Here is a 27,573-nt window from a genome sequence, read left to right on the forward strand (position 1 = left end):
CATCATCAGCCCGACACTTCAGTCGAAGCCCATGTGGCTGCAGAGGACGGACTCCGAGGCAGATCCTCCACCTGACCGGCACTTCGGTCTGTCGGCGTCTCAGGATGAATGGCCAGACTTCAGTCAGCGAGTCAGGCGATGTTTACAGGAAACACCATCACATGAAGGTGGAAATACATCAACAAGAAAATAAGTGGCGCCCGCCTGTTCGGAATTCAGACGGTGGTGGAGAAAGTCGAACAACATTCAGTGTATCCAACATTTTTCTTTGAAAGTGAAACGATGAAGCTTACACCAAGTGTCTGTTCAGTACTGTTCAGCTCAGAGTCTTTCTCTTTATTTTCATTTCTCTGAGATGATAAGAATATTTTGACCTTGCTGTCACTGTAACAAAGTCAACAAAAGACAAATATGTTTGTGAAATTACTTATCAAGTCATGGTATGGTAAAAACAAGATGATTATAATTTATGTCAATGTAGTTAATCTAAGCAGGACACAGCAGCAGTGAGTTAAGTCTTGCAGCAGATGAATTATTAGTCTTATCGTTATGAATAGCGTCTAACAGCTGCCGTCTCGGTTCAGTTGTTTGGTTTGATGGACAGCTTTTACAGAGCCAACGTCACCCGGCTGGGCAGGATGATGACGACGACGAAACATAAAAACATGTCGTGAGTCCAGTGCTGCCAACATCTGGACACATGTGGTAACAGCCGACCGTCTGGGCCAATCGGTGCCTCCTCTCGTCGTCCGCTGGTGTTGCTGTCGTGTGCGTACGAGTCGTAAATGAGTCGTGTCTCAGTCCTCGTGGTCACTCCGGGGCAGCAGAGCACGTTCGTTAAAAGGCCACCAATCTCCAGTGCAGGAGCACATTGTGAGAGCTTTCACTCCAGGATCTTTATCTCCATCACAAAGTCAGGGACAGCTTAAAAAGCTCCCACTGACCTCAGAGGATCCTGCCATTCTGCTCTGCTTCTTCACAACACACCAGCTGTGTGTTAATCCCATAATCCTCCTCCTTGTAGGTTTTTGTTTATCACCAACCTGAAGCTGCAAATCCTCAAACAGTCAGGAAGCAACAGAGGAGGTGAGCTGCCCCTTCAGTTCCTGCTGCCATTCGACGGTAATCCGTCAGCAATTTGTGTGCACTAATTACTCATTCGAGAGCACAAATTAGTACTTCATTTGCAGTAATTCATTTGGTAGCATGAACACATACTTTGTGCACACAAATAATTAATACACGAGCGCAGTTTTAGCAATTTGTACACATGTACCGTGAATTCAAGAGCGAATTCAAGTGTTTTGTTTGTTTGTTTCTCCACCAGATTCAGTTTATTCAGTCAAGTGCCTGAAAACTCAGACAAAACGTCTCTGTCCTTACAGAGTGTTATAAGACATATGGTCAATCATGGGAGTTAAAGAGCATCCATCCCCTCAGGCCAATCAGGTGGCACATTGGTTCAAAAAATAATCTCACATCTCCCCCTCCTCGTGGAATAATAGCTGCTTCCCTCTGGCATAAACTGAAGGTCCCTCCGTGAGCCATCACAGACACTCATTTGTTCCTGTGTCACTCAAAACTCTAATCGAAAAGGGCAACACTTATGAGGATTTCAGTAATACGATAAACTGCTTTAATGTAGATGTCGCTCATTTTAAATTGGGGTGTGCCTGTCACGCGCTGTGCCCGGGGGGGAGGAAGCAGCATGTGTGGGTGAGCATGAAATACTATTGGCTACAGGTGGAAAAGCACCTGCACCACCTGGAAACTATGTGAAGAACATGAAAGGTCAAAGGTCAGTATACGTACCCTTCCTGCACAATCTCCATCCCAAAACGCTGGCGCACAACTATAGATGTGTTTAATGTTGCTGTGTTATTCAAAAGCAAAGCGACACAACTTAAACAAGAGCAGTTTTCTGTTTGCTCATAGTTCAGTATGAAGCCTGCTTGTCCCATTTAAACTGCTGAAGTTCTGTTACTGCGAGCCATTTGGCTGGGACATTAACACACACGCACCCGCAGTGACCAAGATGCAACGTTAACACTTCAGGTGAGTCATCCAGAACCACAGCGTCATGTCGAAGAGTCATGTTGAATGTATTGCAGTGAAGTACATATACAGTATGTACACGTTCATGCCAACCACAGCCAGAGGACCCAGCGTTTATCTGAGTACTGACCACAGCGTCTTGTACTCAGACTGAGACGTGGAAGCTGTGACACTGCTGCAACGCCGACGGCATCCACAGTGACGACACACACGTTACTCTGTCACAGCCGTTAACACAAACTGGACTGGAAACTGCTTTATCTACCAAGTAGACATTTTATTTCCATTGGGTTGAATAGGAAAGACTTTGTCCTCTTAACTACCAACCTATTAACACAGTAAAAGTACAGATAAAGTGAGGAGCTGCACACAAGGCCAGAGAAAACCTGCGTCACCACACCACATTAAAAACTGTGGAAGGACGAGTTAAAGCAGACTTTTCTCACAGCCTGTTGCGGCTTTACCCCTACTGACACAGGAACTGCGTTTGGCTGACCCTGACTGACCCAGTTTTAACCCACACTGAGCTGTCTGACTGGGGGGAGGAAGATTTGTCACCAGACAGCTTTGTGTGCATAAAAGTATCGTTACTGCCTGCTGTATGTGCATAAACCTGGAGTCAGACAGTGAGATTAAGTAGATTTACTGGTGACAAAGTCATACTGTCCATAGACAGCATGTGAACTTCATGGTCTGAAAAGTGAAACCACTGCTGAAGTGCCTTAAACATGCATTCTTTATTATGACCTGCTGGGGGCGACTGTCTGGCTTCAAAAATTGGCCTGACGATATGTAAGCTTATGAGAAAATGAGCCTGCTTCTTATCTGATTTAGGACCTCAGAAAACAGTTTCCTGATGGGTTCATGAGTTGCTGGTTTCAATCCCTCCTTCATAGCATCCAAATGGCAAAGGTAGCCTTAGTTATTCCCAGAAAAGGATGGAGAGGAGAAGGAGAAGAAACGTTCAACAGGATAACAGAAGAAGAAGAAGAGGAAAGATGGGGGCTGCTGTTCTACGCCATTCAAGCTGAGGTAAGCGGTGTGGGTGGAGGATTACAGCACATAATTACAGGGAGCTTGATCATTCATTAGCAGTCACATTGCATAATTACACTCTCATTTAGACTATTAATAAGAAGTGAATACCTCAAAGATCCCATTGTGCTGAGAAGAAGGTGGTTCTGCTGAAAAGCACACAGCTCAGAGAACACATCTTATTTATCCTCGCAGGCATTGTGTGTGTATAGAAACTATAAAATACTCCAGACCTGCTCCACCTGTGACTCACCTGACGTCATCTATTAGAAAGATGACCGTGATGTTTGCTCCTGGAGACTCAACGTGAGGCATGTTTTCAGTGTTTGCAGTCAGGTTGTGCTATCATATGTGTGTGTGTGTGTGTGTGTGTGTTGTTCGCAGCTGAAACACACACAAGTCTTCAGTTGTTTAGCAGAACGCTGTAACGCCGTCAAACTTCAGGAATGTTTTTGGACCAAGAAACTTCACCTGCGTTTGTGTCAGCAGGGGGGCGAGGAGGTAAAGGCAGGATTCTCAGCACAGAGTGAGCTGCTCCTTAAAGATGTGCTGACGGTGGTTAAATCCCTGCGACTTGTTAACAAGTACCTGATGAGGCACCTTTCAGCGTCTTGTCCAAGGACACCGCAACATGTGGTGAAGAGGAGCTCTGCCTCGTGAGCCCCTTCGATGCCAGTGTTCGGGTACCAGACTGGATCCTGAGATGTGCATTGAGTGCTTTGATTGGATGACAGCATGTTTGATGTGAGATTAACTGCATGTGTGGCGAGTCCTGAAGATGCTTGTGGTACGGACACGTGTGTCGCCAACTGTAAAAAACAGCACTTTTAGCCGGAAGAGTAAATGTCAGAGTGCATGTGATGGCTGTCAGGGTTCGGTGTGTGTGTGTGTGTGTGTGTGTGTGCCCGGGATCTGGGCCAGGCTGGAGGGTTGAGTTGGCGTTGAAGGCTGTGTGACGTCAGGACAAAACCTTTGCGGAGGCAGATGGCGCCTCGCTGATGCGTTCAGGCCATTTTCCAGAGGGCAGGCAGTCAAACAGGTAGCTGCCAGCGAGCTCCTTCAGACCTTTGTCTTCCTGTCCCTCGGCCGTCTCAGCTGGCTAACAAACACATCCTCTCGGCTTTTCAGCGTGGCCACAGTTTTGTCTCGGAGGAGATGAAACAAAAGCACAGCAGGTGTGATGCGTGAAAGCTTTGGCGTGTGAAAGGACCCGGACTGTGTGCCACACGGTGAGCGACTGGAGATGGTTTTTAATCCTATCCGAGGCTGCTGCTGGTGCAGGAGTGCTGCTAATCACCCAGAGGAGATAAACGTTAACATATAGAGGAGATAAACTGTAACATTCAGGCTTTTATGATGTATGGAGAATGCTGAAGAATGTTCCTGTCAGATCATTTGGTGTAACTTCCACGTCCCGAGGATGTCATTATCTATCGAATTACTTATCAAATACTCAAAAACTTTTTCCTTTACTTCAATGTAATCAAGGAAAGATAAAGATGTGAAGGCTGCACAGCTGGATCACCTGTCAAACCGACGGTACAAAAGTCCACAGAGCCCCTTAAATGATCCTATATTCTCCAAAGTGTCGCATAGCGTACAGCTCATCTCATGTCGAGCTCTGGATTGGATTAAAATCACCGACCAGAGCAGGTGGGGTTAGGATCGAGTGAGAACGAGGTGCACACTGAACAAACTGAAACCACTGAACAATCAAGCCAGAGGCAGGCTGATCTCTGAGCCTGATCCCAGTGCTGTATGTGCCACGATCAGCGCAACACAACAGGACCGTGATGGTCCTGGATCAGGGCACCGTGGCACCTGGAGTCAGGCTTCAGGAGGGTCTGAAGGGCAGGACAGAACTCAGAGCAAAGAGTTTATGAAGACTGAGGTACTCAGATGTTACTTTCTACCTCAACTTCACTGCAACTCAAAGGGGAATTTTGCAGTTTTATCTCCACTGGATTTATTGATTTATTGATTATTGATATTATTGATTTTTTTATTGATTGGTGTCTGCACAACACCAAAAGGTTCTTTTCCTGTCTGTGAGGACACTGACATAATGTATTCTATAGTCCCTAAACTAATCTGAACTCCCATCAGGCCCCGTTCTAACCACAGCTCCAACCTTATAACCTTAAAACCAAGTCTGGAGCTTCTAGTGACCTTCTGAAGCAGTGAGGACCTTCTAAAATGTCTTCACAATGCACAGGTGTTCTCACCACAGTGGTTTAAAACTGAAAATGGTGCTCACATTCAGAGTATAACACACCGAAGTGCTGCAGGGCCTCCATCAGACTGGCTCAGATAAGCGGCCTTCTTTCCCCTGAAGGACCTCAGACCCTGGTGAAACCCGTCCCCTGCTGGACCGCTGTGTTGAATGTTGATTATTCAGCCTGCGTGATGAACCTCAGCACCAGGCTTCGAAACAGAAGGTTCATACAGAACAACAGCTGACCGTGCAGCAGGAAAGCAATTATTCTGCTCAGACTGGACCGTGCTTCTCGTCCGTCCTCGCGCCCGGCTGGCGGCTCAGACTGCTGTTGGTGATATGAGCCTGAACAAATTGCTGAGGTCAGATTCCAAATAACATTTCATTACTGCGCAGAGGAGAATGTGAGGAAAACTGTGAAGGCTGTGTGCGATCCTCTGCCTTCTGCCTCAGATTGTGTGTCCTGTTCTTTTCTCCCTCCGCAAAGTCCAGCAGAGATTGTGAAAGTCATTATCACGGCAAATTGCTTGGAGTCAGTGACAAGCGACGCGGCGTGGCGTGCTAACCCTCTGGTTTTCTTTGTCTGCGACTGAGCCTCTGACGCACTTAGTTCACCTCATCTGTGAGGCTGATTGGAAAGGCTGAACAGGTGCTGTACATCTGAGGAGGAGGACAAGTGACGCTTCTGATGGAGAGGGGTTTCATGATAACACACACACACACACACACACACACACACTCCTCACACGAGTACCTGCAAACAGACTGAAAACAGCAGCACCAGAAGTTTGCTTCAGACGCACAAGGCAGAGCTGCTGTTTTAATTCCATTTGATTTGTTTCTCCTACAGAGCAGCTGCAGCCGGAGGGTCCGACTCAGGTGGGCCGAGGAAATGAGAAGGAGCTTCCCTTCATGTAACAGCAAGCATCACGGTGAACAGGAAGGGAAGGACAGGAAAGGAAAGGAAAGGGAAGGGAAGGGAAGGGAAGGAAAGGAAAGGAAAGGAAAGGAAAGGAAAGGAAAGGGAAGGGAAGGAAAGGAAAGGAAAGGGAAGGGAAGGGAAGGAAAGGAAAGGAAGGGAAGGAAAGGAAAGGCAAGGAAAGGAAAGGGAAGGGAAGGAAAGGAAAGGACAGAAAAGGGAAGGAAAGGGAAGGAAAAGGGAGGATAGAAAAGGAAAGGAACGGAAAGGAAAGGGAAGGGAAGGAAAGGAAAGGGAAGGAAAAGGGAAGGAAAGGGAAGGAAAGGAAAGGAAGGGAAGGAAAGGAAAGGCAAGGAAAGGAAAGGGAAGGGAAGGAAAGGGAAGGGAAGGGAAGGGAAGGAAAGGAAAGGAAAGGAAAGGGAAGGGAAGGGAAGGGAAGGAAAGGAAAGGAAAGGGAAGGGAAGGGAAGGGAAGGAAAGGAAAGGAAAGGAAAGAAGGGAAGGAAAGGAAAGGAAAGGAAAGGGAAGGGAAGGAAAGGAAAGGGAAGGGAAGGGAAGGGAAGGGAAGGAAAGGAAAGGGAAGGGAAGGGAAGGAAGGGGAAGGGAAGGAAAGGAAAGGGAAGGGAAGGGAAGGAAAGGAAAGGAAAGGAAAGGGAAGGGAAGGGAAGGGAAGGAAAGGAAAGAAAGGACAGAAAAGGGAAGGAAAGGGAAGGAAAAGGGAGGATAGAAAAGGAAAGGAACGGAAAGGAAAGAAGGAAAGGAAACAAGGGGGACTACAGTAAAGCAAGGACAGGAAACAAAAAAGGGAAGAAAGCAAAGAAAGGATAGAAGAGGAAAGGAAACAGGAGGAGGGGAAAAAGCAAAGGGAAAGAAGGAAATGAAGCGAGCAGAAAGGTTTGACTCCGGTGGTAGAGGAAATGAAAAAAACAGCTTCCTCTGATTTAATGGCACAAGGCAGGATGTAATATTTAAATTATTCCTGGGTTTCAGTCAGCCGCAGGTGCGACAGAGCCGTCGATTCGATTAGAGAGGAATTCCAGATGTGTTCTGGGTGATTATCAGGCCCGGAAAACAGCTGCAACACAGCACAGGAAATGAGTCAAAGGAAGGAAGATGGAGGAAAAGAACAAACGAGAGGGGAAACATCATCCACGTACCTGCACACAGGTGTGTCTTTTCTGTCCTTCTCCACATGTGATGTGATCAGAAGGCAGATGTTCCGCCCACCGAAACGAGACGCGTGGACGTTGTTACTGGACTTTTTTAACCCTCAGCTGATAATTTTAAAAGCTTTTAAATTCTCTGTGCCTGGAAGCTACAGTTCAGTTGAAGTCAGGCAAAGACAGCAAGTGGCCGACTGCTGAGTGTGTACTAATACCACGCTGTTAAAGTACTGCTGAAAGTGAAAGGACTGCACTGAATGTGTTCACTTTGGCTGTGTAGTTCACAACACAGCACGCACCAACACAAAACATAAAGCTGTCAGATGAATGTAGTGAAGTAAAGAGTAAAACATTCATTTCCCCTCTCATGTAAAAACATTTCATGGTTCCAGCTTCACAAATTAGCTGCTTTGAATGACTTTGATTCATTTTAAATAATTTTTCAGGTTTTCCACCATTGAGTGTATTTTCACAGTGTGATAGTAGTACTTTTACTTCTTCCATCACTCATTAAGGGGGACACGCCCCCCCACTCAGCCCCTCCTGGCTCCGGCCCTGCAGCCCGCGTCCTCACTGTGTTGCTTCTGCAGCGCTGATCCCACAGGAAATAACCTTTCACAACAAAGCTTTGGAATAAAAGCCCTCCGCTGTATCCAGAGCAGATTTTACTGCGCAGTTTCTCCCCACCCGACTCCAAACCGCGCACACACACACACACACACTCATACACACTCACACACACGCCTCTCCGTGCTGAGCAGTCAACACCATCAGCACTCAGCACCAGCACCGTCTCTGGACGCAGACACACGCAGACACCGACAGCCCGCACAGGTGAGCGCAGCCTTCTTCTTCTTCTTCTTCTTCTTCTTCTTCTTCTTCTTATCATCGTCCTCCTCTTTTCCAGTCCCAGTCAGCTGGATTTTCGTGCTGTTTGCGTGGGGCGACGGAGAGCAGATGTTAGAGCAAACGCACCGCGGCGGGAGCTGCTTGGGATGGGAGAGCGCGTTCGGATCACATAGTTAGAGAGAAGTTGTTCACCTGAGTCCGGTCTTGGACCTGAGATGTCCACATGTTAGCAAACGGGTCGTGACTGGGTGTGAGTCTCACAGGCAGCCAAGTTCCCTGACTGACGGGGTTTTAAACGCCAACAGCGGGTCAGGGTCTCTGGGTTCTGCAGGAGGTCCGTTTGAGCACACTGAAGCTGCACTTGAGTCTCGTTTCTTTGTCACCGCTTTGAGTCACACGTCGCTGGTTTGAGCCACACTGAAAACCTGCAGTCAGGCTCGTGTCTGATGCCAATTATCGATTATTGATCAACAGAAAATTCATCGTCAACTGCTGACTGTTTCATGCCTTTGACAAAGTGTGGATTTGCTCGTTTTCTCCGTTTTATTGACATGATCTGAGCTGTTTGAGTCTTGGACTTGTTGTTTTCACTTTTAGTGGTTCGATCTTTAATTACTGACGTGACAATTAATCACCGTCAAGACGACTAACCGACAGTGAAAATGATCCTGTTGGACCTCCTGATGTTAAATGGTGTCACTGTGGATGGGAAGATGCTGTCCTGACTTTAATGTGTGGATTGTGTGACGCACGTTTGTCACGAGTGTTGATGCTGATGATGACAGTCTGGTTCAACCAGGATCCAGTCTGAGTGGCGTTCGGTGGGTGGAGACGCAGGCCAGTTTTTTATCTCATCGAAGAGCAGACGGATTGACGAACCCGTTTGTTGTCCCATCAGGACGTTTGACCTTCCAGCAGCTCATATACTCTGCCTCCACCTGCAGCGGTGGGTCTCAAACCGCTAAGCTGAGTCTCCGTCTGACAAAACACAAGTTGAACTGAGGAGCTCCGTCGGCAGGCTGAACAGTCTGTGGTTAGGACGATTGGGGTCTTTGAGGATCCTGTTGGCCTCCTTCCTGCACCGCTGGGTGTAGAGGAGGAGGCATCCAGGTCAGGTCCTCGCTGAGGTGGACCCAGACGAAACTGAAGACTCTCTCCGCCGTAGTCCTGTTCTCCCTGTCGCTTCCTGTGTTTTTCTGACGCTGAGACGAGGGTTGTCGTCCTGAGAGCGAGATGTCTGGCCCCGCCCTCCTCTCTGTGGGAGGCCATGTAGTCCAGCTTGAACAGAAAGTTCAAGAGAGGGCTGAGCACACAGCCCTGAGGGACGCCTGTGCTGAGAATCAGGCTGGAGGACGTGATGGTGTCCGTCAGGAAGTTCAGGATCCAGTCCCAGAGAGGCGGGGGTTGAGCCCCAGACCTCTGGGCTCGATGATAAGGAGGGCACAGTGATGCTGGATGCTGAACAGTCAGTGAGCGGGAACATGAAGATGTGCTGTTTAACGAGCGAGGCCTGCTCGTTTATCGGCACCGTGTTTGAGCTGTTATGGGTTCATATTTAATGGGATTCACACACGCCCTTAAATCACATTGTTATCCACAGAACATTCAGGAAAACTCATGTGAAAATGTTCAGTCAGACAGACCAACGTTTCAGCCCAGAGTCCAGATGTGAACGCAGTCCACAGTTTGCCTTCCTCTGCTGCGGCGGCTTTAATGAGCTCTAATCATTCATGCCACAGTATATTCTGCTGGCAGCTTCCAGACGGTGTGTGTGTGTGTGTGTGTGTGTGTGTGTGTGTGTGTGAGAAACAAACAGATGTTGTCAAACCTTTCATGTCTTCCAAGAAAAGAGATTGTGGAGAACAACTTCACCAACGGCAGCCGTCGTGTTTCTGACGAGTTCTTTCCATTGAGCTGAACGTCGCGATTAAAGGTTAAAGGTTAAAGATTAAAGGTTAAAGGTTAAAGGTTAAAGATTAAAGATTAAAGGTTAAAGGTTAAAGATGCTGTCGGAGTGTTTTTCGTATGAGACCTGTCAGAGATCCTGTTGTTGTTAGCTTTTGAGTCCAGACTGAAACATCTCAGTAACTACTGGACCTTCAGACTCCCTCAGGATGAACTCTAATGACTTTGATCTGTCGCCATCATCAGGCTGACGTTTTAATCCAACACTTTGGCTTGTGATTTCTCTCCATAAGTTTATCGAATCAGCTAATCCAAGCGCAGCCTTTTCACTGTAAGCAGCTGCTGGGTGGCAGTCCAGCATGTGTGATGAAAATCAGGACGAGCGATGAGGGCCGATTTGATGGGACTCTCATGCTGCACTTCACTGTCACAGCCTGAATGTGCGGAGGCCGCCAGGCGCCAGCAGCGCCGCCCACAATCCGCCGCTTCTGGGGGCGAATCCATCATCTTGTCAAGATGCAGGTTACTTCTTGCTTCATGGCTTGTTGCTGTGGAAGCCCAACTGTGCCAAAACAAAACACACAAACAACATGGAATGAAAATATACCGTGCGTCGAAAACTCATTCTCATGGCGTGATTCTGAACTCCTTACTGTGTCGTCGTTTAGATTTGAAGAATTTAATGCTAAGGCTGGTGTTGCTCCGTCTCTCGACACCTTGACTTCCTGTCTGTGTCTCTCAGCTCAAAGATCATTTTCAGTCATAAGAAAAACAAAACAGGAGGAAATAGAGCATTTGTTGGGGACTGTTTTCATTGGCCAATGAATCAGCATCAGTGACTGTTTGTTCTCACTCTAATCAGACTGTTTGTCTTTCTCAGCTGCTTTGTTTGCTTCCACAACTTCTGATAAAGAAGCTGAGGGAGTTTTCACATGGGAAAAGTGATATTAATGCAATAGTTTGCTCAATGCGCACATGTGTGCTGATTTATGGTGGCCATAATGAAGGCGTCCGTCATTTCTAAACACATAAAGATCCAAAATAAACGAACGTGAAGATGAATTGGTGTGATAAAACCTGCAGAGGTGCAGGGGGAAGTGCTTTGGGTCACTCATACCAACATAGCGGAGCTCCTTCTCTCTCGTGAACGTCCCACACCGTCCGTAGGAGTCACTGACAGATCAGCTCGGTCTCGGCCTTGACTTGGTCTCAGCCCCTCACAGTCTTAGTCTTGTCTCGGTCCTGATGTCCTGGTATCCATCAGGGAGGTTCTCTCTCTCCAGCAGCTGCCTCAGGGTCTTTCTGTTCTGCCCAGGTGAACCCCCTCCATCTTAACCCCTGATGGTGTGACAGGTGGCCTTCATCGTGATGAAGTTAACAGCAGGTTTGTGCAGTGAGGATTGCTTGCTGAATTCAGACCTCACAGAACAGTGAGGTTTAGGATGAGAGTAATGTTCCTGGATGAGGCCCGTCGTCTTGTCTCCAGGCTCTAATATGTGCAGATAAGATCCAGGTCTGTATTAATTCAAGTCTGTATCCTGAGCAAATCCTCATTCATCTTCATAAAGTGCATAATTTGATATGAGTCTGCTGAGAGTGAACATCTAATTACAGTTTGAGCAGGCCATCATTTCGTCGTACCTGCTCACCTTACTGAGAGGAGCCATGTGAGCCTCCCCAGCCCTGATGTGAACAGATGTAATAAGCTTTATTTTAATGAGAGCGCCTCGAATGCTTCCCACTGAGTCCTCAGAGGCGTTTTGCTAACTGGAACTAAAAGCTTGTCAAAGAGTAATGATTTCACTTGACTGAGGTAATGAGATGGCATTTAATTTGGACAAGAGAGTAAAGAACAAACAGCAACACGAACGGCAGCCTGAGGGAACGTTTCCCATCACTTCAGGGATGGTGTGATCATGGCAGTCATCATGTTGTATTGTCTTGTTTTTTTATCTTTTTAAATCCAAAAGATTTTTATTGGATTAAGCCACAACTATTCATGATAGTCAACAATAGTCTTTCAGTGTATTTGCAGTCTGTAAGGTACAGTGTGTCACAGGAGCAGCCCGACCTAAAGCATCACCTGCTTCACGGTCTGTTTGACTATGAATGGGAGCTTAATTTACTAAATGAACATCACGCTGCAGTGAAGAAGAATTGAAATTAGCAACTGAGATCATCAGCAAACTGTTTACTGAAGTCATAAATCAACTGAAAAATAGACTCATTTTCTCATAAGCTCACATACCCTCAGATTTCAGTTTGAAACCAGTGGAGTCGCCCCCTGCTGGACATTAGAAAGCACGAGGGTTTAAGACACTTTGACACAGACTTTAGCCCAGCATCAGAGTTTGCCTGAAACTTTACAGTCTGTACAGCATATGACACCTTCTGTCCTCAGACCCTCAGTTTGGATCAGGAAAACAAGGTAACAAGGAAGTGATGTAAGTGGCGTGTTTATGAAGCACTGTAGTCCATCACAGGGTCATTGGTCCTGATCTTACTGAGCTTCAGGTGTGATGAAGCTCTCCGTCAGTCACTACATACACCATAAAGACAAAAGTATCCAGACGCCCCTCTTCATGGGGCTGTTCCTCAGGGTTTGTTCTCGGCCCCTGACTCCCAGTGAAGGGAAATCTGAATGCTTCAGCATACCAAGACATTTTGGACAATGCTATGCTTCCAACTTTGTGCTTCCAACAGTTTGTTGAAGGCCCTTTTCTATTCCAGCATGACTGTGCCCCAGTGCACAAAGCAAAGCTCCATAAAGACATGGTTGGATGAGTTTGGTGTGGAAGAACTTGACTGGCCCACACAGAGCCCTGACCTCAACCCCATCCAACACCTTTGGGATGAACTGGAACGGAGATTGTGAGCCAGGCCTTTTGGTCCAACATCAGTGTGTGACCTCACAAATGCTCTACTGCATGAATGGGCACAAATTCCCACAGAAACACTCCAACATGTTGTGGAAAGCCTTCACAGAAGAGTGGAAGCTGTTAGAGCTGCAAAGCTGTCTGTGTGTTTACAATGAGACGTCATTAAAGTCCCTGTTGGTGTGATGGGCAGCTGTCCCAATACTTTTGTCCATATAGTTTATATTATTTGAGTCTAGACTGACATGGAGGCTGAGTTGTCTGGCGGTGGACATGTGTAAAGGTGGTTAAATCCACGGCGTCACCACGTAGACAAAGACATGTTTGCTTCTCATAAAGGTGTCCATCAGCAGCAGGTGTAGTGAAACTGAGATCAGTCCACAGGGGACAAAATGGCTCTGCTGAAGATTCAAAGGAAGGGGACATAAACCACAGGAGCTGGATTTGATTTTTATTTCATGGCATCCAACAAACAGGCGTCCTTTCTCTGTGCGACAGAAACTGGCAGCGTGAGTCATACGCCTGCTGGGCTTCGCTCGGTGACGACAAGGAGCAGTCAGTTTGAAATGACAACATTTCAGCAGTTTTCATCCTGCTGCTCACAACCACTCTGGTCAAGCACTTCAAATTGTTCCCTTCTTTCATTTCGTCCTGTTCTGGCTCACTTTTCTCTCCACCAAAATCAAAATTTAGTTTTTTTCAGTCTGGTGTTGAAATTCATCCCAGACTGTTCTGCTTTTCCATTACCATATGTTCTAGAAATGAATGTGTACTGATGCAGAGCCCAGTGATTTAAGAACAAATATTTGAAATGTTTTGTATATTTTGTGTTTCATCATTTCTCTTCAGTGCATCACTGTTTGGGCTTGATTGATCTGCCTGTTATTTTATTTATACATGAATTAATTAATTGCATATAAATTAATTGACAGTCCAAAACTAAAAGGTACTCAGTTTATAGTAATTTATGGCAAAGAAGGGCAAGAAATCCTCCCATCTGAGTGTTTTATCTAATCAATAATGTGACTAATTGTCGCAGAAGTGCTTCATCGGGCCGTCTGACTACGTATTGATGACTGATCACACGGTGAGGCACATGATGCCTCTCTTGTTGGATGTGAATGTCTGGAAAATAAAAATATGGTATGTTAAACCTTCTTTTTCACTGAAAAACATGCAGAAAGTGACAGCAGTTTCCACAGCCCTGAGTGCTGTCTCACAGGCTGCAAACGACCCCTTTATTTTAAAGACAAGATGATTCACTGATCACCCAAAGATGTAAAGTTGCTCCTGCTTGCTTTATGTAACTCAGTGATGGTCAGCAACCAAAACAGCATCACATCGGGTTTGTGTCACGGCTGTGCAGTTTTGATGTGGACTGACAAGTGGGAGGTTCTGTGTTTAATTAAGCCTAAAGGGAAGGACATGACAAAACAGTGTGGGTACGTGTGTGTGCTGCGTCAAGATTTTTATCTGAATTCTCCACAGAAACTCTGTGTTAAAAGATAAAACGTCTTATGTGATGACAAAGTAACTATGAAAAGATAAACCCGTTAGACAGACGTAAAGTTCAAATCCACCACTTACCGAGGCGGACACCCTGAATTTGTCCCACAGAGAGATTTATTCCGTGAACATCGGCGACGCCGGGCGGATAAATGAGATGGTGAATCCCGTCACTGACCCTGCTGGTCTGTTGGATTACACGCCGCTGACCGTCCCACCATGTCAGAAACTGCTACGTGGACTCTGTCTGGTTTGATGCCAGGCCTGGTTTTGGATGGTGTCCCCTTGTTAATGGTCTCCTCTCTCACTGCAGGGACATGCAGGTCAGGTGACCTGGACTCCCCTGTAAATGCGTCTGTGTCTCAGTCTGTCCAGGGTTTTTCCTCCTCCTTTGGCACAGGAAATGCTGGAAACTTTCCTCACCAGAAAAATCTTTTTTTAAAAAACGAGTGTAAAGTTGTACTAATTTAAATTCAAGTCATGCGAGCAGCTCGGTGACTGCAGACTCAGTCAGGTCAGTGCACACTGACATTGAAGTGAAATGTCTCAGCATCTTTTAGATGGAAATTTGGTTCTGCTTTCCTGGATCAGCTTTATAAAGCTACACGTCAAGCGTACGAGTGACCGTCTGCCCCCAAGTGGACAAGAAAAGAAAACGTCTCTTTAGTAAAGTGATTACCGCGCCAAAGCAGCCGCTGCCAGCTTGTTTAGGTTGGGGTCATTTGCCATTTTCAGCAGGGTTGTTGCTAACTCGGAGATGGAAGTTAAAAACCAACGCGCAGCCTGTCGTTGGCCACCTGAAACAAACACCAGAGTCGGACCACCACTCTACATAAAGGACTCGCATGTCCTGCACCGACACTGAACTCCGAGTGATCCCGTCTGGACGTGAATCTTCGTGATACTGCGACTCGGTGAGGCTCGAAGTGAACCGGGAGTCAGACTCTCCTCTGCAGTCGCACATGAATTTGACAAAGTGACTCAGTTGTTGAAGCGTATCCTCATGTTGCAGATTGATCATCAGTTCATCAGTGCGCATGCGTCAATTTTCCCTCGGGGATAAATAAAGAAATTCTGATTCTGATCGCTGACTGCGAGATGCGGTGACTGTCATGAGCGTTTGTGAGAGGCCTGTCAGCAGAGTGTGGGAGGATTGTTCTACTTGTCTATCTGCTCATTTCCACTCTATTTATAAGGCAGTGAAGGATGCACGCAGCAGCCAGCAGCACCACCAGAAGTGGCCTCGCCAGGTCCCTCTGCAGGACGCGGTTTGTAGCATCAAGTCCGTAAATGTGGCCTCACATCCTTTCGTGTGCTTTTTCTCGCTCTCTGGCCTGCTGGGTCCTTCAGGCTCATCGATAAACACTGTAGTTATGAATATGGAACAACTATGGTTTTATCAGGTCTGTGTGTGTGTGTGTTTTAATCTCACCATCTTTGTTTTCCTGTTTTCATGTGTTCAGACCTTTACCTGCAGCTGTGTCTTAATATCCTGTAAATTAACTGTGGAGACGAGGTCCACAGACAGTATCAAAGTCTTAAAGAGGACTACTTTACCCTCCCCCGCTTCCGTCGTCCTGTATGTGCTGTGGTACAGTGGGGGTTTGGACCGGACTGTAACAGGGAGCAAAAGGCACACGATGGGCTGCGAGCCCCCTGGCAGGACTGAACGGAGCTGCCTGGCTTTAGTCTGAGTCGGACCTGCTGTCTGCCGTATGAATGACTGAGCAGATTCCCCTCTCGACTCGGCGCTGCTGGCTTCAACTCCCCTCGCTGGGCTCAGAAAGATCTGTTGAAGATTTCAGAAGGATTATGCCTTAAGAGCAAAACCTGATGTGAAAATCAAGGCTGTTACCTCACCGTGAGGTTTCTGTGTGCGAGCTGATAACACGAGTCAAGCTGGCGGAACGCGGCGCTGCGTTACATGGAAACATAATTCATCGTCCGGGCCCCCTGCCTGCGTCTCCGGGAGGACGCGGGCCCTCGTTTATCATGCCATCATGGCAACGAACACGAAATGAAGTGCTGAGCGGGAGCTCGTCTGGTCTGATGTTTGAAAATTGCCAGAGATGAACACAGTGTGACAGGTGTGTTCTCACAGGGATGCAAACACAGAATCAGAGAGATTCCTGTTCCCCAGAGCAGGAAAAAACATCCACGTTCACTTCCAGGGCCATTAGCATGCAGACCATGTTTATCTCTCAGCTGCTGTGGTACAACTGGAAACAGATTAGCAGCTGCCTTCATCGATGGAACGAGCAGCCTCACGGCCCTCGTTCACACACAGACACAAAGCAGTAATTACAGTAAAGCAGCAGTATTGTAGTTTTGCTTCATTTCCAGACTTGTCAGACTAAACAGTTTCATAATGAAAGCATCAAAGCAGTCGGATCATTGAGAGGCTTCAGGATTTGTAGTTATTTTGTCACAAACAAACACAAGGCTGGATGTGAAGTGTATCAGCGCGGAGATCCAAGATCGGGCCGATAAAGACGCTTCTTTTCTGGGGATTAACATCGCAGACTCATTTAAAAACCAGATCAGGCTGCCGGCAGACCTTATTTAGATGAGAGTGTGACTCTGGAAACTTTGAAGTAGCATCCGAGGAGGTGGGGATTGTTGTAAGCAGAGAGGATGAGGTTGTTGACGAGTATCTCGTTTGATCTCCGGCAGCCTGTACTCTGCTGTGTGGGATTGCATAAGACAGAAAGAAGGAGAACGAGAAGATGGTGTGTGTGTGTGTGTGTGTGTGTGTGTGTGTGTGTGTGTGTGTGTGTGTGTGTGTGTGGCTGCTCGTTGAAGAAATCAGCTTCCTTATACTCCCACAGGTCTGGCAAGACATCCTGATTGTTGTCGCTGTGATTGATGCAGATGTCAAACGATGATGAAATCAGGGCTGAAGTGTTTGAATTCACTGAGTTTGTACACTTTGAGCACATCTCGGCAGTGCACATCCAAATCAGTAATCCATGAAAAGGTGCAGCTCTGGCTTGTGTTTCGGGAACATGACAGTCTGACAGTCAGACGTGTGAATGTGCCATCTGCATCAATGTGACAGGCTCACCAGCAGAGCTTCCCCGCTTCTTTGTGTCGTTTCGTCCTTGGATTCGTCCTCTCCTTCTGTTTCCTGTCTCCCGCCCCCCTCGGCTCCATATTCATTGTGTGAACTTATTCCCCTTCGAGCTGAGAGGACACTTTAAATCCTAACAGACATTAAACCGAGACCCCTCTTCTCTTTTTCAATAAGTAAACCGTGATGTAGTTTGAACCAAAACGGATTAAATGGCACTACTATCTGGCTGTCCCCGTTGCACGCTCACAAAACACTGAAGTTATTTATATCTCTGCAGCCAGAACGCTCGCACCAGCCAGAAAACATTATCACAGCGCCCTCGCCTCGTCTCTGCATCGCCCAAACATATGAGGCCATGGCAGATTTTAAACGCACAAACACCTCGAGGCAACAGTAAAAACCACCAGCTACAGCTGTGTGCCTGTGCTGGAGCAGCTCGGCTACCTGAGCGGTGCTTCAACCACAACGGAGCAGCGCAAGCCAGACGTTTGTCATTTAAGCACAAAATCAACGTGAGTTTCGTCCAAAGTTGAAGTGAACTTCAGATGGCTATTTTATTAACGCGATTGAATCGAGTTCCTTCCTTTCCAGGACTTTTCTTCATCAAGAATACGCCTACTGACATATTTTATTCAGGTGATACCTAAGAAACATCAGCACCAGATACTGGTTTCAGCCAAGTATTAACTCTAAAAGCTCACAGATTTTGCTCAGACACGATGCTCGGAGGAGGCCGAAGGTCCTCCAGAGAGCTTTGGGAGGGTAGCTGGGAAGCTGACATTAGCACGAGTGGCTAACTAGCCTTATCGTAACGACACAACACGATGGCCGTCAGCTGATGATGAGACTGGTGCTGTAAGTCAAGTGGCCCTTGTGATGATTGCAGACTGCAGATCTGAGATCAGAATCTGAGGCTCCAGTTTGAGGTGTAGTGGCAGCAAACATTCATGAAGCTCATTCAAAGCATCGTCTCCACGGCTAACGGTTTCTCTGGTTTGCAGGTCTGTTCTGTGAGCCTGTGAGAAGCAGCTCATTGAGAAATATGAGCTGAACAAATAAGGATTGAAGCAAAGACTCAGAAGGGAGATTCATTAATGTGTTTGTGCTGAGGCCCTTCAGACGTCTCCTCTCTTTGTCTTCTTTATGATCTCTGTTAGCCTTGGGTTTGTGAAGAAGCCGTTCAGAAGCCGTTCTGAAAGACACTCAGTGACCGTTTGTGCACAGGCAGTCGAGTTGATCAGACAGTCACAGAGGAAGATTGACTGACCCTGGATCTGAGGGCGAGGAAGTCTGAGTACCTGTTTTTGTCAGAGAAACTGCTCGAAGGAGAAGAAGAAGAATCACTTTATTGACAGTATATATATTTATACATACACACACTGAATTGGTCTTCTGCATTTGACCCATCCTTAGTTGAACACACACATGCAACACCCGGCAAATTACATGCAGTGAAACACACACAGGAGCAGTGGGCAGCATCAAGCGCCCGGGGAGCATATTGGGGGGTTAAGTGCCTTGCTCAAGGGCACATCAGCCGGCTAATGGAGGAGGGGGGGAGCATTTTTCACATTAGTCACTCCACCACACCCAAATTCTTCCTGCCCGTCAGGTGGGGGAATCAAACCGGTGACCCTCCGATCACAAGCCGCTTCTCCAACCTCTGGGCCACGGCTGCTGAATGATGAAAACACATCATTTAGTCATTTCTCTTGTGTCTCGTGCCTCACGTTTGCTTGCTTTAGACGTTTTCGGATGACGTGTTAACAGTAATTTACTCCAATAAGCTTCATGAAAGCAGCCGTATGAAGAGCACTTCTCAGTCCAAATGCTCCAAATGCTCTTTGTCACATCATTTACACAAATTAATCAGTTTAATTAGAGCGGATGTATGGGTGTATAGCAGCTGTATTCATCTGATTGCATGATGACTGAATACCACAGAGAGGCTCACTCCAGCATAAAGCTTTAGATTAAAGCCCTCAGATGATGCTGTGAGGCTGTCAGTGATGTACTGACTACTGTGAGGTAGAATTAGAAACTTTAAATTATCTGGAATAAATCGAATAAGAGACGGAAGGTTCCGTATGAGGCAAACCACAGATACGGACTCCGCCGAGGCCGCCGTAAGGCTGATGTTGATGTGTGATGGATTGTCAGGAAACTTCACACCCGCTGATGCGACTTGTCTTTGGAGGTCAGCTTACGGCCTTTAGTCTAAATGTGGACAAGTTAAATAACAGACTCACTGCAGTCTTTCACATCGCGCTGCCCAGGATGCGGGTCGGACCGAGATGCTCCACGTTCCGGCTCGGGCCCCGGGGTCGTGTTCTGCCCGTGTGTGACCGACGAGGTCAAATTCTTCATGTTGCATCGAGTGAAACCTTTTTACATCCTCTGGACAGTTTGGCACAAATCACCCCATCTCAACACGACCTCAGCTGTGTCACGACCGGCGAGGTAATGTGAAAAGGGCATCATCATCATCATCATCGTCATCTTCGTCATGGAGGGCTCGGCCCCTGGGAGCCCCTGCCCTGCTCGCGTCCATCCAAATCCATGTCATCTCTCAGATAACCTCTCTGAAAACATTACGCTAAAGTGTGGCCCACTGAACAACATGTTCACAGATTTATTCTTTCCTCTCTTCAGTCAATTGTGGCTTTGAAGGACAACAAAATGGTCCCGAATGTCCTCGAGTGTCGTTTTGAATTAATGAGTCAGATCGATTCTCGCGTGTTTGTTTCCGGCCTCACGGCGTCTGAGTTTTAATATCGTCAATGAACTGCACTCATCATCTCCCGTCGTGTTCACACGCGCAGTAAAAAACTGATGAACACCTGAAAAACACGATCCAGTTTGTGTGACAGGACCGGCCTTTGTGTGCATTTTAAATTGATTTAGTCAGTTTTAAGCTGTTACGGGCACTGACAATAATCCTCTTAAGGTCTGGCAGAAATGTGAGAGTGTTTGTGATAAAGCGGAGAAAGCGGCAGCCTGAACGCCAAACGTCTCAGCTGTCCGTCGACAAACCAAAACTGCTCCCCTCACACACGTTTTGTTCGACAGCTCGTCCCTAAATGAAGCGTCTTGTCAGTTCAGGCTTGCTCATCATTGGCTCATTCACAGCCGTGTGGCTTGTAACAGCCAATCGGATTCATGCACAAACCATCACAAACCATCGCTGAACAGGCTGATTTTTGATTTGCTGCTCTGTAGGTTCATTCAGCGTGAATTAAAATACAACTTCTCACCCAGTCACGCAACCGTAAGCTCTCGTCATGGAAAACAGGAAACTAACCAGACGAGTCTCCACTGGGACTCTGAAATATAAAGATAATCCTCGATCAGGTGTCCATTATCAGGAATTAATGGACATCCTGCAGCCAATCAGAATGGGGGACTCAAAGTGAAAGAGAACCAGCTGATCCCAGAGCTGTGCTGAGAACTGGTCTAATAACTGGAGAGTATCTGTCAGACTGCTGTGTTCTTCCAGCTCTGTCTGAACGCTCGGCTTGAAAGCCGCTCACGTGTTTGATCACATGTAGTTACGGCGATCTACACACAAACTGCACAACACATCCTGGTGTAGACGGGAAGATGAAAGAAAAACAAACGGCATAAGCGGAAGGTTTTTTTCTGGAAGTCTTCACACGACTCAGGATGACTGTTGGTGGTGACGTGTCACAGCACAGCTGGATCTGAGGATCACATGTGGGGGTGACAGCGTGTCATGTCATCTGCATGGAGACTGACTCAGCATTAAACATGTGATGCCTTCACCGTCACTTCACCTGCATGAAGTGAGTGGGAACCGGACGAGGTGGTTTGTTCTCAGGGTGTGTTTGCCGTAACACCTGCAGATTGTTTCGTCCCGTCCCGCTCGCTGCACGCCTGATGCTCCTCGCACGCTTGTGCAAAAGAAGCCGAGCGCGAGGTAGCATTTTTCTGAGCATTAAGAAGGTGCGAGTGAGTCACAGCAGCACCTGTGAGTGGGTCTCGTTCTTTGGCAGCTCCATCCCACAGGCGTCATAAAGGCTGTCAGAGGGGAAAGAACAGCAGAGTGGGAGAGACAGGCAGAGCTGTCCACAGGGGGAGGCCGGCACGCCGAGTGGACGGCTGTCAGCTGCTCGACTCCATGGATACGCTGATGAGAGTGAGGACCTGATGGACGCTGTAATCAGTGGATGGGAGTAATAAGCTGCATCCTAATCAAGCCGATCACTCAGAGCGTGGAGAAGACGAGGGGGGACGCGCTGCATGTGTCTCACTATCAGAGACGTGACATTCTGTGTGTTTCCGTGATTACGTTTTTACTTCAGTGTGCATGTGTGGCTTTATGCACACGTGTGTGGCTCCACATTGATATGAATGAGAATCATCTGGGATTTGAATATTTAGAAGACACATCCTGTGTGTCCAAGAATAACTTTATTTAAAGAGAGCATCAGCGCGACGTCCTGCCTCTGACTGCACTCCTGTCCTCTGCAGGTCCCCCGGCCGCAGGCTGGATGTGTGTGTGGTGTTACAGTAGTATGTGATGTGTGTGCAACGTTAATGCATCAATTATATAATGTCAGTATGTTCATGTAATGTTAATTCCAGTTGGACCGTACAGCAGCTGAAGAGACACACAACCAACAGGTTTTGTTCCTTTGTTAAATCCTCGTTCTGTGGTTTTTACTGTCTGATCTGTTAGCGCTGAGTTTAACTCATCGGTAACCGTAACCGCCGTGAGCACGTCGGCTTAATGAAGAGTCGAACGTGTTTCAACTGAAGAAACCCGATGGAGCTAAATAACCAGCCAGCCTGATCCCAAGCCTGTCCGATCTTGTCCTTATTGTCTTCAGGACTGGCAGCTGAACTGGGCTCAGTCTGTCTGAGTCCCACATCAATGACGTCCTCAAAACTCGCAGGACGCCACATGCTGTCATGTTATTTCAGTTGTTCACATTATTACAAATGTAATAATAACAAATGTAACGAGAGGTTCTGGTTTCAGTCGTGTCTCAGTAGTTTGAGTCTCGCCTGCCGTCTGTCTGCTGTGTGAATGTCCTGCAGCTTTGCCTTAAGTGCTCTCTTGAGGCTGGTTTCAGGTTTTCTATTAGAAACGCAGCACTCAGAGTGGATGAACAGCAGATCCACAAGCGCCGAGTCCGTCCCCGGTGGTCTGGACTGCATAATGTGACATTAAACCAACAATAGATTATGTTAATGAGTGTTAGTGGGTGGTGGAGCTCAGCGGAGGAAAAACAGGACGTAGGAAAGAACAGGAGGTGTCGACACTCGTTTCGCTCTCCTGTTTCGTTCCCACATGTCACTCGGTTTCGTCTTCACCTCCGTCTCGGGTCTCCGCTGAGAGCTCCTCACCTCGCCGTCTGTCTTTCATTACTCTCAGTGTTGCTTTGCTTTCTGTCCTTCGCAGGGAAACACTGATGCTGAGCTGATCCACCGGGATGCTGACAGCGAAGGAAAAAGAGGACAACATCTATATTTGAATCACTGGCAGTCGCTCATCTGCATCTCACTTACAGCACCGCGCTGAGCTCTGAACGCTGTACTGTACGCACTGTCACCTCTGCTCTGACCTGGCTGTTTGACAGGAAGTTCAGCAGCAGCTCCGGGGCTTTGGTCCCGTCAGACCCTGACCCCTGACACACTGCCCCCCTCCCTCACATCACCCCCTCCCTCCCTCCCCTCTGCTCTCCCTGCCATGTCCAACGACAGCAGCCTCCTCGGTGTGTGGGAGGCCTCGGATTGGGCAGACGCCGCTCAGTGCCCGCCCTCGGTGGGAGGGGCCACTTTCTTGATCGTAGCGTACAGTGCCGTCATAGCAATCGGGTTGCTAGGCAACGCAGGCCTAGTGTTCATTATCGCCCGGCAACAGGAGCTGCGTAACGTCACCAACATCCTGATCGCCAACCTGTCGTGCTCTGACATCCTCATGTGTGTGGTGTGTCTTCCCGTTACCGTCATTTACACTCTGATGGACCGCTGGGTGCTGGGAGAGGCCCTGTGTAAGGTCAGTGGACCCCCCCACCCCACACACACACACACACGCATGCACACACACACACACTGCTTCAGCCTGTCTCCTTACCTGTCTCCATCAGGTCACCCCCTTCGTCCAGTGCATGTCGGTGACAGTCTCCATCTTCTCATTGGTGCTGATCGCTCTGGAGCGTCACCAGCTGATCCTCCATCCCACCGGCTGGTCCCCTGCTGCCGGACACTCCTACCTAGCCGTGGGGCTAACGTGGTTGGTCGCTTGCTTCATCTCTCTGCCCTTCCTGTCCTTCAACATCCTCACTAATGACCCCTTCCAGAACATCAGCCTGCCCACAAACCCTTTCAGGTGAGCTTCAGTATTTGGAACTTCATATGAAACGTAATCCTGGGCACTGAAAAATGACTGACGGGCTCTGGTTTGTTCCCGGCTGGTTAGCGTGTTAGCCTTTAGCTCACAAGCTCCAGCAGGTCAACGACCAGTCACCACACCTGTAGAAGCAGATATTTCACAGTCATACATGACTGAATTTCACTGAGCTACTTTCTGATGTGAGCAGGCCTCACTGTGGGCTCATTTGGAGCATCAGCTGAGTTTTAGTCAACAAAAAGATGCAAGTAGTGCAAAGAGTCCACAATAATAAGGCCTTGAGCCACACAAGGACTTATTTTCTTGCCGGCGTAAAGCCAGCAGTGGCCTGAACGCAGTCCTCAGTTATTTTTCTGTTTGTTTATGTGCCTCTTTGAGAATTTCCTGCCTCCAGCATGTTTGCACCAAGCTGGGAGAAGATGTGCAGCTGAGGCCACTTTCATCTTGATTCAGTGCATTTGTAGTGTTCACATGAAACTACTTTTCCACCAGCTCAGACCACCTGTCAAGACTAATGCACACACACACACACACACACACACAACCGTCACAGGTCCAAAGAGTTGGATTGGATCTGAAGTGGACCCAACATGAATAAACTAATTCAACTTAACTTGCACTCTTCCACGTTGTTCTGGTTTCAGCGAAATGAAGCCACACAGTGAAACTTCCAGCAGAGACAGCAGCTTTTATGAGTCTGGTTACTGCTGTTTTAGTTTTATATTGTGTGAGAACATAACTCTGTTTAGGAACAAAAAGATCAGTTAACATTCCTCAGGCCTCGACAGGACACCCACAGTTAAAGCTAAATAATGCAACAACATGAAGAAAAAGAAAGCAAAATCAGAGCGTCCCTCCTGTTAGCAGGCTGAAACAAGCAAACACAACAGCATCGCCAGTTGGAGAAACGCAGTTTGTGTGAGCAAAGCAAAAGTCTGACTATCAGTGTGGAAGCATGTGTGTGTTTAACCGAAGAAACACTGCAAATTCGCGTGGGTCGACAGAAACACACACTTGATGATCACGTGTTTAATGTATTAATGTCGTGCTTTGAGTCCCTCTGAGGTTGAGGAACACTGTTTACTCTTCATCACTCCTCCATCTTTTACAACATTCGGTAAGAATGGAGCTTAGTGCAGTGTGAATCATAGGTGGAAATTAAGCTGACTGGTCTTGATATTTTGTGACTGTTGTGGCAGTGTGTTGCAGTTTCTTCCACCGCAGACTCACAAAGCGCTGCAGTGTGTGCGTCGGCCGGCTCGTTGGGTCCTTCGGTCTCTGGCTGGTGGCCTGTTGGGGTTTATTACGGCTGTGGTTTTACTGCCACTGCAGTACTGTCTCAGATGAAGTGACACAGTCACAAAGTCAGCGTCAAAGTAAAGTACATGTTGGAGTGGTGTGAAACCATTAGTGATGACACTTCTGCCTGCATTCATGTGGAAGATTAAATGGAGAAATGAATCAGACCCGTGCGTCCGTCTCGTCTCAGGGACCATCTGATCTGCATGGAGCTGTGGCCGTCGGATAAGCATCGTCTTGCCTACACGACTTCGCTGCTGCTCTTCCAGTACTGCCTGCCACTTCTGCTGGTGTTCCTGTGCTACCTCAGGATCTTCCTACGCCTGAAACGACGCAGGTCACACAGCTCTGCTTTCATTTTCCTCAAAGCCATCCAGTGTGTGTGTGTTTTTATATCACAATACTCTGTTTATAATCTGAGTCATTCTGCCGTAGGTTTGGTGTGATATTTCCCAGTGAAATGTCTGACAATAGGCGTCACGCTGTGTTGTGCAGGGACATGCTGGAGCGCAGCAGGAGGACTCGAGGAGCCCAGAGGATTAACGTGATGCTGTTGGCCATCGTCATAGCCTTCGCTCTGTGCTGGCTGCCGCTGAACGTCTTCAACACGCTGTTTGACTGGCACCACCAGGTCCTCCCCGACTGCCAGCACGACGCCATCTTCTCGGCCTGCCACCTGACCGCGATGGCCTCCACCTGCATCAACCCCGTGGTGTACGGCTTCCTCAACAGCAACTTCCAGAGGGAGCTGAAGTCGACGCTGCAGCGCTGCCAGTGTGGCAACCGGGCGGCGGAGAGCTACGAGAGCTTCCCTCTGTCCACTGTGGGCAGCGAGGCCACGACGAAAGCCACCTCCCTCAACAGGATGGGATCAGTGTGCGTTCCCTCACCCAGACCTGAGGTCGGCTCAGCAATACCGGCGAAAACAATACCAGCCAACACCTAATTATGAGCACTATGAGCTCTCGTCTGCCGAGTGGCTGGCAGGCAGATGGCCTGTGAGTGGCTGACAGCTGGAACAGTGTGTGACAGGCAGGGCAGGAACAGCTGTCTGACACGAGTCAAATACACTTCACTTCATCTCCATAACTTTCCTGTCGGAGTGGAACAGCTTGTTTGACTGGAGCACACTGTTCAGGGGCAGCAGACGGTGAGGGTGGAGGCTGGCTGGCGTAGCGTCAGAGTCCCAAACATGAGAAGTAAAATCTTGTAAATGGACTCAGTCGAGGGATGTGGAGAGAAGACAGGAGAGCTCGGGTAATTGGCCGTTCGCTAAGCCCCACTCCCCATCGCTATTTGTGTTCGAGATAATGGCGACAGATTAATCGTGGAAATTCATAATCGTTTTGAAAATGACTGATCCATGATTTTAAACAGAAGTACGCAAAAGCAGCTTCTCATTTTTAGTAGATTTTGGCAGCTTGGTCAGTTGGTTGAAAAATCTGAGTTAGGATTATGACTAACTTTTTAAAACATAGAAGAAGTCGTGAATATCCACTTGATAGTGACATAAAGACTAAAGCTAAACATTTTAACACACAGGAAAAATACTGTATTATAGACTGCAGAAAAGGAAAGTGTTTGTTCTAATGTAACCATGTTTAGCTGCTTACTATTAACCATACTTAAACAGAATTAGCCGTCATTGTTAATATTTTCAGCCATTACATTTTGATTTTAAAAGAGAAATGGCCCTCTGCCCCCCATTTGTTTGACAAAGGCTGGAGCAAGCCGCTAATGTTAGCTTAGCCTCAGATGTGACCGTATCTTGGATTGGCTCCCACAGAGTGGACGTCTGTAACCCAATGTCTTAATGTACTTAGCTAATTATATGCTAACTGTTAGCCGTGGAGGCAAAGAAAGTTATGATATGCTAAAGATATGCTAATAGTTGCAGCTTAGAGCAGATAAACACACAGTTTAATGAAATCCTTACATTTTTGCTTGTGTATTTTTGGAGTTTGGAAAGCTGATAAAAATACGTGACATTGTAAACTCTTCACTTTGCCATGTTATGGACCACTTGCTAAGCTATTTTTGGACAACTGCTGTTTAACGATGGGATTTAGTTGGAAGTCAACTTCTTCTGCATTGAGAACAAAACTTGAATAATAAACGATGAAGAAGGAAACTAGTCTAAAGGAGGATATTATGAATGGTCTTAAAATGGAAACAGCTCACCGGCATGTTTATATGTAACTCTGTAAAGTGTAAATTACGTCATTATGATAGTGAATAGTGTTGATAAGCATTCCTTAGTGAGGAATTTAAAACTATGGTGGAGGCTATGAGGCTCCTAACAT

The 27,573-nt window shown here is 47.4% G+C and overlaps 1 protein-coding gene across 2 annotated transcripts; it reads left to right on the plus strand.

The window, feature by feature from the left end:
• The first annotated feature begins 8,099 nt into the window (after positions 1 to 8,099).
• npy8ar (neuropeptide Y receptor Y8a) lies at positions 8,100 to 27,297 on the plus strand. Of its 2 annotated transcripts, none has more exons than XM_046375907.1 (5): positions 8,100 to 8,220; positions 23,021 to 23,617; positions 23,709 to 23,950; positions 25,461 to 25,607; positions 25,706 to 27,297. In XM_046375907.1, the coding sequence occupies exons 2-5, from the start codon at positions 23,309 to 23,311 to the stop codon at positions 26,214 to 26,216; spliced, it is 1,209 nt and encodes a 402-aa protein (XP_046231863.1). In that variant the 5' UTR covers positions 8,100 to 8,220; positions 23,021 to 23,308; the 3' UTR covers positions 26,217 to 27,297. The 2 variants fall into 2 exon arrangements, with proteins under 2 accessions (XP_046231863.1, XP_046231864.1); XM_046375908.1 differs by having other exon boundaries at positions 25,766 to 27,297.
• The last annotated feature ends 276 nt before the right edge of the window (positions 27,298 to 27,573 follow it).

The sequence above is a fragment of the Scatophagus argus genome, chromosome 20 (genome assembly GCF_020382885.2).
Source record: "Scatophagus argus isolate fScaArg1 chromosome 20, fScaArg1.pri, whole genome shotgun sequence".
NCBI classification, from domain to species: Eukaryota; Metazoa; Chordata; class Actinopteri; family Scatophagidae; genus Scatophagus; species Scatophagus argus.

Coding starts and splice junctions, on each gene's coding strand:
- npy8ar (XM_046375907.1), top strand. CDS start 23,309: ATGTCCAACGACAGCAGCCTCCTCGGTGTGTGGGAGGCCTCGGATTGG. Junction 23,618..23,708: donor TGGGAGAGGCCCTGTGTAAG/GTCAGTGGACCC, acceptor TGTCTCCATCAG/GTCACCCCCTTCGTCCAGTG. Junction 23,951..25,460: donor CTGCCCACAAACCCTTTCAG/GTGAGCTTCAGT, acceptor GTCTCGTCTCAG/GGACCATCTGATCTGCATGG.